The sequence below is a fragment of the Lissotriton vulgaris genome, chromosome 1_1 (assembly GCF_964263255.1).
Source record: "Lissotriton vulgaris chromosome 1_1, aLisVul1.2, whole genome shotgun sequence".
In the NCBI taxonomy this organism is placed as follows: domain Eukaryota; kingdom Metazoa; phylum Chordata; class Amphibia; order Caudata; family Salamandridae; genus Lissotriton; species Lissotriton vulgaris.
The window spans coordinates 1,671,871,805-1,671,887,359 of record NC_141685.1 but is presented as its reverse complement, the minus strand read 5'-3'; the positions used below and the strand labels follow the sequence as shown (position 1 = coordinate 1,671,887,359).

General features: G+C 49.7%; 1 protein-coding gene across 1 annotated transcript in view; it reads left to right on the top strand.

The window, feature by feature from the left end:
- LOC147751045 (collagen alpha-1(XIV) chain-like) overlaps window positions 1-15,555 on the top strand; it is a 525,617-nt gene that overhangs the window by 364,606 nt on the left and 145,456 nt on the right. The window contains exon 7 of the mRNA XM_086932176.1: window positions 12,161-12,321. Within this exon, the coding sequence (XP_086788302.1) occupies window positions 12,161-12,321 (161 nt within the window). The remainder of the gene's footprint in view (window positions 1-12,160; window positions 12,322-15,555) is intronic.

The following is a 15,555-nucleotide window of genomic DNA, read 5'->3' as shown; positions in this document are numbered from 1 at the left end:
TGATCTGTTTGTACCCGGAAGTGGGTACCGAAGAGGTAGGGCCGGAGCTTCTTAAGGGCCCACACTACTGCAAAGGCCTCCCGCTCGATGGTACTCCAGCGCTGCTCTCGGGCCAGCAGGCGTCGGCTGATGAAGGCCACTGGCTGGTCGACTCCCTCGGGGTTTAGTTGGGAGAGGACGGCCCCAATGCCATGGTCTGAGGCATCAGTCTGGACGATGAACTCACGGCTGTAGTCGGGGGCCTGGAGCACAGGGGCGGTGCACATGGCGGCCTTCAGCTTCTCGAAGGCCGCTTGACAGTCTGGGGTCCAGTTGACTGTTTTTGGGTGTTTCTTGGATGTGAGTTCCGTGAGGGGCCCCACAATGCTGCCATAGTCCTTCGCAAACTGCCGGTAGTGTCCGGTGAGCCCCAAGAAGGCTCGGACCTCGGTTTGGGTGACGGGTGGCTGCCAGGACTGGATGGCAGCGATCTTGAGCTGGAGAGGGCCCACCAGACCGCTCCCCACTTGGTGTCCGAGGTAGGTCACGGACCCCTGGCCAATTTGGCACTTGCTGGCCTTGATGGTGAGGCCGGCCTGTTGGAGGACGTGCAGGACCTCTCGGAGGTGGTGAAGGTGGTCTGTCCAGTGGCGGCTGTATACCGCTATATCGTCCAGGTAGGCGGCGCTGAATTCTTCGAGAACCGCCAATACCTGGTTCACAAGTCGTTGGAAAGTGGCTGGAGCGTTTTTCATGCCGAATGGCATCACTTTGAAATGGTAGTGACCATCCGGGGTAGAGAAAGCGGATCGTTCTTGGGCTCTGGGGGTGAGGCCGATCTGCCAGTAGCCCGCTGTCAGATCAAAGATGCTCAGGTAGCGGGCAGCCCCCATGCGGTCAACCAGTTCATCTGCTCGGGGAATGGGGTGAGCGTCGGTTCGGGTGACAGCGTTCAGACCCCGATAGTCGACGCAGAATCGGAGCTCGGGGTGGTGCCCGGGGCAGCAGCTTTGGGGACCAGTACGACTGGGCTGGCCCAGGGGCTGTCTGAGGGCTCGATGACTCAGAGTGTGAGCATTTTGGAGACTTCGTCTTGGATGCAGGCGCGCACCCGATCTGGAACTCGGTACGCCCGGTGTCGGATAGGGGGACTGTACCCAGTGTCCACGTCGTGAAGGCACCAGGGGGTGACCCCGGGGGTGAGGGAGAACAGGTTTGCAAATTGCAACTGGAGAGCCCGACAGTCTTGGCGCTGCTCCGGGGTCAGGGCATCGGAGAGTCGGACCCCGTCCACCGAACCATCTTTCTCACGGGTCCTCAGTAGGTCAGGGAGGGGCTCGGAGTCTTTCTCTGCCCCACTGTCTGTGGCCATCAGTAGGCTGAGCTCCGAGCGCACAAAGTGTAGTTTGAGTCTGTTGGCGTGAAGGACCCGGAGGGGGTTCCGGGGGGACTCCATGTCGATTAGATAGGCGACGGGGCCCTTGCGCTCGACCACCTTGAAGGGTCCTGTCCATTTGTCCTGCAAGGCACAAGGCTCGATGGGAGACATCACCCATACCTGTTGACCAGGCTCGAACTCGATGGAGGAGGCATGTTGATCGTACCATTTCTTCATGTCCTCCTGACTGGCCTCGAGATTGGCTTTAGCGATTTCCCTGAATCGCCGGGTCTGGTTGCGGAGGGTCAGGAGGTACTTATACACGTCCGGAAGGGCCTTCTGGGGGGCCATTTCCCATTCTTCTTTAACCAGGCTGAGGGGCCCTCGGACAGGGTGTCCGTACAGGAGCTCGAAGGGGCTGAAACCGAGGGATTTCTGGGGGACTTCTCGGTAGGCGAAGAGGAGGCAAGGGAGCAGCACGTCCCACTGGCGGCGTAGGGGTTCCTCCAGTCCCATGATCATCCCCTTGAGAGTGCGGTTAAACCATTCGACCAGTCCGTTTCCTTGCGGGTGATAGGGGGTCGTGAACCGGTACGTAACTCCGCACTGCTGCCAGAGGGATTTCATATATTTAGAGATAAAGTTCGTGCCCCTGTCGCTGACGACTTCCCGGGGGAAGCCCACTCGAGAGAAGATCCCCATTAAGGCTCGGCCTACCACTGGTGCTGGTACGGTGCGAAGAGGAATGGCCTCGGGATAGCGGGTGGCGTGGTCCACCAGGACCAGGATGAATCGATGCCCTTGTGCTGTTCGGGGGTCCAGGGGCCCCACAATATCTATTCCCACCCTTTCGAACGGGGTGGTGACGACGGGGAATGGTTGCAAGGGTGCCTTGAGTTTTCGGCCGCTCTTCCCGCTGGCCTGGCAGGTGGGGCAGGCCCGGCAGTGGTTGGAGACGTCATTTCGCATTTTGGGCCAGTAAAAGTGGGTTACCAGGCGGTTATACGTTTTGTCTTGCCCCAAGTGTCCAGCCAGGGGGACATCGTGTGCCAAGTTCAAAAGGAAGTCTCTGAAGCGGAGGGGCACCACCAGCACCCGACTGGCTCTCAACTCTGCGATTCTTTGCACGCTGTATAGTAGGTCATTGTCCCAATAGATCCAGTGGGCCCCTGCGGTGTCTCCCGTGTTCTGGGCAATGGCTTGCTGTCGGAGTCCCTCGAGGGAGGGACAGGTCTTTTGCTCCTGCCGGAATTGTTCCTGGGTGGGTCCCCCCTCTTGACGCCACTGAGCCAGTTCTGGAAGGTCTTGGAGCTGAGCGGGCCCTTCTTGGGTTTGCTCTGGGGGGTCAGTACAGAGGGTGTCTTCCTCTGGAGTGATCGGGGGAGGAGGTGCTGGCCATTCGGGTTCTTCGGATCTGGGGATGGCGCGAGCGGCCATGGACCGGGTTGTTACGCACGCCCAGTCCGGGAGGCCCAGCATCCCCAGGTGCTCTCTTCTTTCAACGGCCGCCCACGGGGAACTCTCGAGGTCGTTTCCCAGGAGGCAGTCCACTGGGGCATCATCGCGGACAGTCACTTTTAGCATACCGGACACTCCTCCCCATTCAAAGGGGACACAGGCCATCCGACACAGGCTCTCTGAATTGTCGGCCGATCGGAGGACGGGGCAAAGAACGTTTGGCAGGATTTGTTCCGGGGTCACCAGGTGACAGCGGACTGCCGTCACACTGGCCCCGGCGTCGCGCAGGGCTTCGGCCTTGCGCCCATTTATGTTCACCCACTGGCTGTATTTTCTGGTGTTGGCGGGTAGGGGAGCCCGCGGGATCATGTCTCTTCCCCCTAGGCAAGCCAGGACCATGGCGGCAGGTTCCCACTCGGGCTGTTCCTGCTCGTACTCTTCATACTCTTCGGAGGTTTGCTCCTCTCCTAGGGCGGCGGCAGCGACCTGGCGGGGCACGGGAGTCTGGTTCTTTGGGCAGTTCGGGTCGCTGGCATAGTGGCTGATTCGCTGGCACCGGTGGCAAGTAACGTTGGCTCGGAACCCTGGGCGCATCGGGGGGTTTCCCCGACCGGCCGGGGGCGGGGTGTTGCTGGCGGGAGCTGCCGGGACGGCATCTCTGCCCCGGCCCTGGCCTCCTCCTCCTCCTCGGGGGCGATGGGTACCTTGGTTGGTTCTGTTTTGTTCACTTGGCCCACTCCGGGCCACTCGGGTGCTTTCCCATCGGTCAGCTTCAGCGGCGAGCTGCCGAGGTTCAGTCAATTTACTGTCGAGGAGGTGCTGCCTGAGCTCGACGAAGCAATTGTTGGAGAGGTGCTCCCACACAAGGAGGTTAAAGAGTTGCTCGTAGGTGGTTACGTGGCTGCCCTTGATCCACCCCTCGAAGGCTCGGCTGAAATAGTTCACATATTCTACCCACGTTGTACCCGGGATCCGTTTGCAGTCGCGGAACCTCTGGCGGTACATCTCGGGCGTGAGTCCATATCAAGTGAGGAGGGCGGCCTTCATGTGGTCATAGGATGTCATCTGGTGGTCCGGGAGCTGTAGCAGGGCATCGCGGCCTTCATTGATGAACCTCCCCCATAGCCCGGCTCCCCAGTCACTTCGATCAATCCGGTGGGAGGTCATGGCGATCTCGTAGGCCTTGAACCACTGTTGTATGTCGTCGTTCCGATAATATTCTCTGACGACATCCTTGGGGATGTGGACCTTTGGTTCGGTAGTGCCTGGGGTGTGCGGGCGCTCGGGCACCCCTAGATCTTTGTTCTGTTTCCGCATTTCTATTTCTGCTAGCTTGCGCTCGTGTTCGTATGCCAGTTTTTTCTCTTCGAGTTCTCTCTGCCTTTGCTTCTCTTCCCGCTCTTCTCGGAGCCGTAAGTGTTCTAAGTTTATCTTTTGTTCCGCCAGTTTCAGCTCTCCGTCCAACCGGAGCCGTGCCAACTCTAATTCTTGGAGTCTGCTTTTCTCTCGTTCTTGGATCTCTTCCAGGGAGAGACCCGCTCTCCTTTCTTCGGTCGGAGTGGTGTTTGTCTCTGGTGCCTCGAGGTTTTGGTTCCGGGGTCCGGCTGCACCCGTTTCTGCCCAAGATTCTAGGGCGTGTTTGAAGTCCTCTTTCGTGCTCAGCCCGGTGGTAGCAATGCCTAGTTCCATGCAAAATTGCTTTAGCTCTCGATGGTTGTACTCTTCTAGTTTCTCCATCTGGAATTTCTCTGTGGAACCGCTCTCTTTTGTTGTCATTGTGGTTGAGTCGTGGGGTGAGTTACTCTCTGTACGATTACGCGTCGGTTCGGATCGCGCTGCTGGCCACCAATGTTAGAAGGGGACCTGGAGGGTCGGCCGAGGACAAGGGGAGAGGCCTCCCGGGAGGACCGTCCCCCAGCGATCGTACAGACAAGTAACTTCCCCCCCACAGATGGACACCACACAAGGATAAGGTTAACGCTTTTTATATGCAGTTCTTGAAGCAAAGTATCACGGTACAGTGAGAACAGGACACGAGGGTCCTCTCAATTCTAGTCTATGGAAGGGAAAGGGGGTAGCGGGACAGTCTTGGTACCAATCTGGTATTGAGGTGGAGTGATGGGTAGCTCACAATCCTCGAGCTCGGAGTTCTAGAAGGTCAGGCCGCGGCAGCGCCAGCAGGTCCCGATGCGGATGTAGGTTGCAGAGGGCCGCGGCAGCGCCAGCAGGTCCCGACGAGGATGTAGGTTGCAAAGGGCCGCGGCAGCGCCAGCAGGTCCAGACGAGGATGTAGGTTGCAAAGGGCCGCGGCAGCGCCAGCAGGTCCCAACGAGGATGAAGGTTGCAGAAAGCCGCGGCAGCTCCAGCAGGCAGGACGACGGTTCACAAGGCAGGGCTGCGGCAGCGCCAGCAGTCCGTCAAGGATGAGTTCTTCACGGTGTCTCTCGACTCCAGGATACAACTGCCTTCCTGCTCTGGAGCTGCCCCAGTTATAGGTCTGGCGCCCTTTGATGTCCGGACCCTCGCACTTGGAGGTCGGGAGGTCCGGGATGAGGGAGTCCAGACACCCAGCAGGGGGGTGGAGCCAGCGCCCGGGGAGGCTGGGGGCGATCGGCACCTGGCGGGGGAGAGCCATCGACACTCCTCTCTCCCATTGACCTGCCAAGTGGTCCGTTCACCTCTTGGGTGGATGGTGGTGCCGGGATGTCGGGGCCTGGCCAGGCCCATGGTTGGGGTCGAGCTGAGGCCACGCGGCCTCGTGGTGCAGTGTCCAAGATGGCGGCTGGGCCGGGCAATGGTGCTGACGGTGGCCCGGGCCAGTGATACAGAGATGTCCGGGAGCAGGCGTCCCGTAGGGGACGGGTTGCGGGTTGCTTCTGTGGGTCGTTGGGGTTGTTCTTCGGGTAGCACCTGGAGAGCCGGTGTCCGGGCTCTGTCATGCGGGGGGGAGCGAGCCCTTCCTGAGGCCTGTCCAACAAGAAGGATGACCTCAAATTGTTAATCATGGAATTAATGCACTTCACGTTATTTCACAGTTACTTCCAGTGGGAAGATCAATTTTTTGCACAATGCACAGGTACTTCGATGGGAAATTGTGCGGCACCGGCGTACGCCAACATTTTCATGCACTACTTTGAAACCCAGTACATACTATCCAAACAAATATGGCAAGATCATCTCATACTGTACAAACGATATATCGACGACATCTTCATTCTTTGGAATGGATCCACCATCCAACTATTGTCAGCCATTCAGGATCTGAACAACATTAACGAACGCATCCAATTCACATACAACATCAATGAAAGTCAATTACCATTTCTGGACGTGTTGGTCATGAAGGAATTTGACAAACTACACACAACAGTATTATTTCAAAAACCCACAGACAGGAACAATCTATTACCCCATCAGAGTTTTCACCAACCTTCGTTGAAAATCACCTTACATTTTCTCAATTAATTCGAATTAAACAAATTGCCTCCTCTCAGAAAATGTATGAACAACAAAAAGAAAACATCATCAAAAGATTCAAAGATCGCCGCTATCCAGAAACCACGTTGAAACACGCTGTGGATAGAATAGAGCCCATGAATAGACAACAACTACTAACGCCAGCAGGCACAAGGGAAGAACGGAGATCAGTGTTCGTCTCTAAATATTCCACAAGAAGCCAGAACATAAAAAGAATCATCTTGAAACATTGGCCGCTACTAGCCCTAGAAGAGGATTTCCATGGAATTTTCAATCTCAACCCACGGTTCGCATATGAAAGAACTAGAAATCTCAAAGAATTGTTGAAAGCAAAATCCACCTCATCTCCTAAAATATACAAAGGTACTCTACCATGCCACAATTGTGGGAATTGCAATTCAATCATTAAAGGAAATGAAATCAATCACCCATCAAGTGGAACCAAAATCAAATTACAAGTTAATGGCACTTGTGACAGCACCAATTTCATTTACATGCTGAAATGCCCATGTGGACTTCCATATGTGGGTAAAACATCAAGGAAAATTAAAACTCGATTAACAGAACATCGAAGCAATATCAGATTAAAATCCGCCAAATCTACAGTCGCAGTACATTTCAATGAACATCAACATAATCCCAGTCAGTTGAAATATTGCATACTTGAAGTGGTACCTATATTGCCAGGAAGAGACAATGACCAACACCTTCTGACAAGAGAACTTTATTGGATACACAGACTTTCATCGACCGTGCCAAGAGGATTAAATGAACGGCTTGAATTTAGCTGTCATTTATAAACAAATCAAAAGACCTACCTTCTGGATCTAGAATGCGTTTATCATGAACATTAAGTTTATTATTTATCATTTGTTTTTATTGTTCTTAGAATATTCCATTGTGATTATCTGGAATGTAACATCTAAGCTGTTATGTACACACTCATATTTACCAGGTATATACACATCATGTCACAAGTTTTACCCACACCTGTCACACTGTTCGCTTCCCAGTACACATAAAGTTTTAAATACTTTCACATTATCGCGGGATCACGTGATCAGCCGTTCAGCCTATTATGGGCGAGACATTTTTCTCACAGCACACAGGAGGTGCACTTTATGGTTATATATCTTTTTATTCCATATTATTTCCGCTATCTTATGCCAACCATAGCTCGGATTAAACACACCTCGATAGCTATTCTTGTTCAAGAACACTCGCGATCACACGTGACCATTTTTCAGCCAATCAGGGCACGGAAGACATTTGCAGTATCACATGACCTTGCACATCCATTTAGAGCACAGCATCCAGCGTACGAACATCGTCGGAATCCTGAACTTTTCGAATTCGCGAGCGCGGAACTCCATAGTCTTTTACTTTCCGGTAAGCTATACTTTTTTTAAATGGATACCGCTAGTCCATTTGGATATAACAGCGAACACGCTACTGTGTTGAACCGCTAATTTGACCAGGTTTAACTTTTTTTACAGGCTCGTAGTAACCTGCCAAAAGAATCAGATTCACACTTGTATCAGGTTAGAATTGCTATATAGTAGCCACTGCATGTTACTCACTGTCAGAACGGGAGCACGTGCTTCCGAATAGTACCGTCACACTAAGCGCTCACACCACCATCCTCATCGTTTCACGAATGGCACCTTTGTGGACACATCCAGTTCTCGTATTCTGTTACTCTTGTTTCACACTGTGACTCTTTCACCTTTTGATATGCATGACGATAATGCGTGTTATACCTGATGACTCACACTGGAATCTCCCCCTCTCTCCCTTATGCATGATGACAAATGCGTTATACTTGATTAACTTGTGTACCACATGTATTTTGAATGAACAATTGATTTGATATTGTACTTGGTCACTTTCAGAAAACCACACGGCCCCTGAGGAAGAGCAAAGCCCGAAATGCATTGGGCCACCGGGCCACTTGCCTGAACATTATGAAAGTAATAATGTGATGAATCAACGAAAATAAAAAATAAAAAGAATGAAATCAACCGCATAAGAGAACCTTGATTACCTTTTTCGAATAAATTAATGAACGATTATTTCGAGTGCCCTGGAGGGACACTGATCTCGAGGGAAACAGTGCGATTTACAGTATCGTTTCACCACAAGTACAGGGGGTGTTACTCCACGGGCACCACCCATCTATATAGACATTGACTATACTTTACACCGGTGTGCGTCTCCTACAAGCCGCTTTGGGATACAGTTCATGTGCACATGAACACAAATCCCATCACACCTGGGAATACTGTACATTGTGGGAATTTTGCTGAGACTGCCCTTCACCCTCCCCCTCCCCCTCCCCCGTGTTGATTTTGTGTTTGTTGTATTTAGTTCCAAGTGTTCCTACAGGCAACTCGAGTGAGCTGCTGGCCTTAGGAAGGTGAGAGCTGGCTGCTGCTGATGGCGCTCTCATTTTACCAGATGTGAGATTCTGATCAAATTATTTGACAGACAGGTGCTTTGAATTGCCAATGAGAAAATAAACATGTAGGCGCTAGCTAGTAGCCTCCCTTTGACTTTCGTCCCCTTTCAATTGCCCTAAGGGCCTCACAGCAGTGTCTGTTCTCTACACCTCCTGTGTAAATGCTCCGGTTACTATACAATGATCGCCATAAAGCGCTCCACTGCTGTTTGCAGTTAGGTGTGCGCTACGCAAAGATCTAAAACCCCACAATTCAGTAAAATGATGCTCCCACAGACACACACCTCGGTTCGGTCCCACCCTTATTGGAGCCCCCTGTGCCCTGGACGCTGTTGGAGATCACTGTACACTGGTCCCCTCTGCCTCGGGGTAATACACTATATGCTGGAATACGAAGGAGAAACCTCGAACAGTGCAACACCCCACCTCCCCTTAAGGAACAGCCCCCGTGGCCCGGATGAGTGCAAGCAGACCGGTCTGGGGCCGCAGAAGGTAGGGTCTGTTTATTTTCCATTAGAACCTTTCGCCTGCTTGAGCCGTCACTTCTGAAATTGTGTTTTAGTCGCGCCCCCCCCCCTTCCTTCCTGTGGGGGGGGGGGGGGTATAAAGATGTCAGTCACACTGATTCTGCTGGAGGAATAGCAGATCTTTATTTTCTTAATGGATCTTCTTGTGGAAACGCTGTGTTCGCCGCTAGTGCCACTGCCATGGCCTCGTAGCGCTGTGCGTGCAGGGGTCACACATGATGTGCACACCCTCCAGGGTGTGAGCGAGGCCCAGAAGGCACCGTGACTTGGGCTGTGACCACGGCCTTCAACGAGGTTCATTGGTTTTCCAGGCGCCAGCCTTTGCCAGTCTTCCAGGTGTCGGAACAAAGTGTAAAATACACGCCTGTTCGCCGGGTATCCACAGACAGGACGGGGTTGCAGATGCCGAGATGGGGCTCTGGAGCATAAGGTGTGGCGTAACAGGACAGCGAGGATGGCTGGGTTTCTGGGGCGGCGGGGGGGGGGGGGGGTGCTTAGACTCGGAGCTGCCGTCTTTGGAGGGGGTGTGGTTCGGTTTGAGTCTCGGCGTGGTTTATCATCCTGGGGATCCTGGGCAGGGTGATTGGTCTCCTTGGGGGGCACATGTGGAAGGGGTGAAGGGGTTAAGGGGGGGGCACCGTGTTTAGGCAGCCTGGGGAGGAGGCAGCGAGGAGTTTAATTGCTGAGTTAAGGGGAGTGCTGCATTTCTGCTGTTTTGGCCGCAGGAGTTTCGTGGTCAGGATGGAGGAGACAGATTGGGATGGAGGCACGCCAGGGGGAGGGGGAGGGGGTTGGGGGAGGGGCAGTAAGTTGGACAGCTGGGCAGGAGGTATCGAGGGGTCTGGTGGCAGGACCGATGGGGTGACGAGGCCGTAGCCAGAGGGAACCGTTGCGGACGAGGTATGGGGGGAGGGGCTACAATTCACCACTCCGCGGCATAAAGTGAAAAGCGATATACAGGGCAGCAAATATGCGAAATGGTGGCAGATGGAATCAAACGGCATTCACAGGACATCCAGACTACTTAAAGGGAAATAGCTCCCGATAGTGCAAGAGAACCTCAAGAGTTCGCGCAGGATGCATACATGGATGGCAGTGAGGAATGACGCGTGATACTGGCATTAAGATGGAATTATATACACATGTTGAATCCTCATCGGCTGTTGTACTGTAAGGTATACTAAAAGGGCTTACACACGGCGCATAAAGACAGACCAGACCACCCGCTCCTGTATTGGAAATTGAAATAAGCGGCCAATAGAGAAACTTCTTTCATGTTGTTATAATGCGCCGCGATTATACTAATATGAAAGAAGTTTCTCTTTTAGCCCTGTCCCTTGTAGACTGGGTTGCCCCGACTTCCTGCTGGGGTAAAAGTTTCCTTATCTTCTTTATGGGGCCATCTGAACCCATAAAGAAGATAAGGAACTTTTTACTTCAGCAGTAAGTCAAGGAACCCAATCTGAAAAGGAGGGGGTTAAAAGAGAAAGAAGAACGTCACTAGGACCTCTTCTCCAATGGCTGGCCACCGTTTAGGAGGCCAGCCAATGGAGAAGAGGAGCGGGGCTTAATCCTCGCTAGTGAAGTACTCCCTAAAACATAAAATCTTGCGAACTCAAATGCGCATGTGCGCATTATGCCATGCGAGACCTAAAAAGGAACAACAATTATAGGGGCATATTACCAACAACTAGCGATAATTATCGCTATGTTGGTTTAGCGGCAATATTTTTATCGCCGAGCTGCGGCGATTTTTATCGCTTAGAAACCTTGCTATTATCAAGGTTTATCTCCAGAGCAATAAAAATCGGCCGAATGCATGAATATCGCTGAAAAGGCAGCGATATTCATGGAATACCGAGCTAATGCTCTTAGCCATGTTATCCACCTACCATTGGATAACATGGCTAAGAACTGCTCAGGGGCAGGTGCTAGCTTTTGGAGATATTCGCGCTTAGCGCGAATATCTCCAAAAGTTGGTAATAGGAGATAGCGATGTTAGCAACTGTTTCCCGTCGCTAACATCTTGGCACGCCCACTTTGCATGTCATTAGTGATAAATATCACTGACATGTAAAGCGGGGTCCAAGATGGTCGCTATCTCCTACTAGCTGTCGCTAACTGGTGTTAGCGACAGCTAGGTAATAGGGAGATAATTTTATCTCCGCTTTCTTGGCTTTTAAAGCCAAAAAAGTGGAGATAAATCCTCTTGATAATATGCCCCATAGTTTTCAAAGTTCAATATTTTTACAACCTAATACACTGATGTATCTTTCCTCTTTTTACTAGGGGCATGGAGAAAGAAAATACCTTCACTGAAAATGTGTTTTTGTGAAGAAAAAAAGAGAAACAAAAATATATTTTTCATTAGCTTAAAACTTAAAAACAGTTACAGTTTCAGACTTCCAGGTTATGACCATGTTTTATTTGTAGTGTAGAAAATGTGGGTGCTGGATCAAAAATATTTTCTTTACAAAATAATCCCATGTGATTAGTCAGGGCATTTTAATTGTAAGGAACAAACTGTTGTTAACAACTACATACACACCAAATGGTGCGTAAAATAAGAACGAGGCACACAAAAGAAATTGAAAAATCTTTACTAATAATCAAGTTCTAACCCAAAACGGGTAGGCTAAGGCTGGAGACTGTATATATATGGAAATACGTTTATAGAGCTTGTGGTAATCTGCAGAGTGCTTAATTTTTTATTAAGAATGTATGTGTGATGGATTATAATAGATATTGCTGGAAGAAGATATGTTTCTCTCATTCCATCTCACTTAAATACTGAACACCAGCATAAAGCTTTCATAAGGCCTATCAGTTCAAAAATGCACTCTATTAAAACATAGGGTAATTGTCATCTTTTTGTAATTTCAGCTGAGAAAATCCTGGGTCCCAGGGACCTGAGCGTCAGTGAGCGCAGCTACAGCTCGCTGAGGCTCACTTGGAGCCCAGCCACAGGAGAGGTGACTGGATACCACGTCATCCTGAATTCACTGTCCTCTAGTGGCCATCTTACTGCGGATGACCAGAGACAGGTAGGCTGCAGCTTCCACAGTGCTGCTTTAATCATGATTTCTTCTTAACTTGGTGATGAGTCCCTTCCAAATGCACAGGAGTTCTTTAGACCTATTTGCCAGTTGGAAAGATACAATTTACTAAGAGTATCAATATTGTTTATATTTGTGTGAGCCTACCTCTGCTTGGCTGAAGAGCTTGCAGGGACAGCAGGCATCTGTCTCAACCCCCTTTGTATATAGGATTTGTGTTTACTTTGTTGTTCTTTGGGCATTCCCAAAATATAAGAAACATGTGAGCGGGTTCAACGTTGTGTGAATTTCTGGGATAATTTGCAACAGCATTCTTTTCTGGGACACATCCATCTCAGCTCAACCAACCATGATACCTCTCCACTCCATGTTCACTCTTCAGGGAGTCATTTGGGTATTGTCTTTACTGTCTCAGTCATTTTTGTACCCCAAATGCATCTCTGCACCTGATGAGAAAAAGCACATAGCTGCTAGTATCTCGTTAAATTTCAGCTCAAATGAACCTTAGCACTTGTCCTCCTCATGCCTTTCTCCGTGGATCACCAGGAGCACCGGGGAGTAGTTGAGGGCAAAAGCTAGGGGGACAGAGTTGCAGCCATCTTTGGCATCTGTCAGCTCTCTGTAGTGTTGTGTGAGTATGCAATGACGGAACCCTTTTGGCTCTTGATCGACTCCGTAGAAATGTGACTTAAGTGTTAGAGCATAGTTAAGTGAATGCAGGTTTAGACTGTTGAGTTTGTGGTTACATGCAGAAGAATAATATGTTATACTAAGTTCTGTGTTTGGCGTTGTCATAGCGGGTTCCTCGGCTGGGGAGGATGCTACATCTGGTGACCAGATAGAGGCTACGTATCCTGAAGATCAACAGTGCTCGCCCAGAGATTTTGCAACGATCCAACAAACTGCTTGTGTGTGCTTCATGTGCCTCAGTTGAAGTGCTGAATCGACGATTGGCATATGTGGAGTTGAAGCACAACTCCAGCTTGTGTAAAGCATTTGAAATTAATGAAAGATACACCTAGAAGTTTACACATCGTTGGCCGAGAACCTGCTGGGAAGACCTCAAAGAGAGGTACCACTCTACTACACAACCTAAATCCATACGTTATACGGAATGATAACGCTAAAGGCGAATGCAACCAGAGTTTAAAAGAGTTGCAAATAGCGACAGCAAATTGTCAGATAACACTGCGATCAGAAGACCTGCGAGTCAGAGATCGCCTAAGAGGGAGGCCATAGTTCCATTGACTGGCCAAGATGACCCAGAGGCCAGAACAGCTCTGTGCCTTAGAGGTTGGCAGCCGACAACATCGGAGAGACCTCCTCTCTTCAGTGTCAGCCAATCACAGAAATGGTTATAATGCCTCCACCTTCTTGAAACCACCACCATTCAATACTGCCAAAAAGCTGAATATTGGTGACAGATGGACTGCTTGGATAGAGACATTTGATAATTTCATTGATGTACTAGAAGAAACACATAACAAGAAGTATCAAATACCTTAAGAATCTAGCTGGTGAAGATGTAAAAAAAGTCATACAGAAAATGTTGCGAGTTGACAAGACTACTTACCTTCAAATCAAAGAAACTTGGAAGCTCAAATTCAATCCAATGCCAAATGTAGATTATGAAAGATACATTTTTAGTCAAGAAAGACAGAAAGATGGTTAAACCGACAAAGTTAGTGAGAGACTGGATACTCTCATCAAACACAGTAAGTTCAAATAATTCAATGATGAAGAAACTATATGCCTCAGAGTTATTGATGAAAGCCTGTCAGATTCATGCAGACGATGAATACTGAGAGAATCTCGTAGTCTGGAGCAAGTTCTCATAGCTGCTAGAGCTGAAGGGCGTGCTGGTTGACAAGCTGCTAACATGGAGGCCGGAGGTACCCAGAGTGAATCAGTCAGGAACATAAAGAGTGAGCCAAAGCATAAGGCAGAGGGACACAGAGTGATGTCCCCACAGAAGATGAAGTTGTGCTTCAGGTGTGGAGTTTTGTTTCTACATGAAGGTAAATGTCTTGCCATTGGCAGGTGTGCAAAGGCTGTGAGAAGGAGAACCATTTTGTGACGTCAAGGCGAAGGAAAAAAGAAGTGCGTCAATGCACATAGACAAGATCTCATCTGGTCTTCTATGCCAGAGGTGGCCCTCACGAGTATTATACCTTGTATTTGGTCTGACCACCATCTAATCTTGTGTGATGTACCACAAAATAACCCTCAGGTCAAACTCCCGCTAAAAACCAAAAAAGTGCGCCAATGGAAAAAAGTCGACTCAGTAACCCTAACAGAAGCCCTTTCCAAACATATACATAAATCAATGACTTCATCTGATGACGTAGATCTAGATTCAAACTATGACACTATAGTAGCTACTCTCAGACAATCAATCGATCAGATAGCCCCGGAAAAGATACAGAAAATAAAGGGTGCGGAAAAAGGGGCCCCTTGATTTACTCAAAGCCTGAGAGATCAAAAAAGAAAGCTCCGTTATCTTGAAAGATGCTGGAGGAAATCTAAAAATGATACAGATCGCGAACTGTATAGAACATCCTTTCAACTGTATAAAAAGCTCATTGTATCAACCAAAAAGGACTACTATGAAACCGCATAAAAAATGCCGCAAATGTCCAGAAAGAAACCTTCCAAATTTTAAAAGAACTAAGCAAGAAGGAAGAAAAGGTAGATACATTGATAGACTGTAACATCTTTCAAGGTTACTTTCTTGAAAAAGTAGTTACCATCCTGTCAGACATCAAGAAAGATAGCCCAACTATGTCCACCACGTCATTGCCCTCTCAAAACCCCCCGACCCCCATTATTTCTAGATTTCCTAACATCGATTCAATCTCCCTCAGACAACTTGCTATATCAACCAAGTCAGGCTCCCCTGCAGATCCCTGCCCTCCTGAAATTTTTCGGTTGGCAATTCCTATCCTGGAGGACCAGATCTTAGACCTCCTAAATAACTCACTAGCTACAGGATCATTGCCAGCAAGCTTTAAAGAGGCACGTGTTAGACCCCTGATAAATAAACCTGGGGCTGATCCAACTAGTCTGAAGATTTACAGGCCAATTTCCCAGCTGCCTTTTCTGTCTAAAATTCTAGAACAGCATGTATTAAAATCATTGTCACCTCTCCTGGAATCACATCATCTACTACAGGAGCGGCAAGCTGGATTTCGTGCCCACCATAGCACCGAACTAGGAATGCTG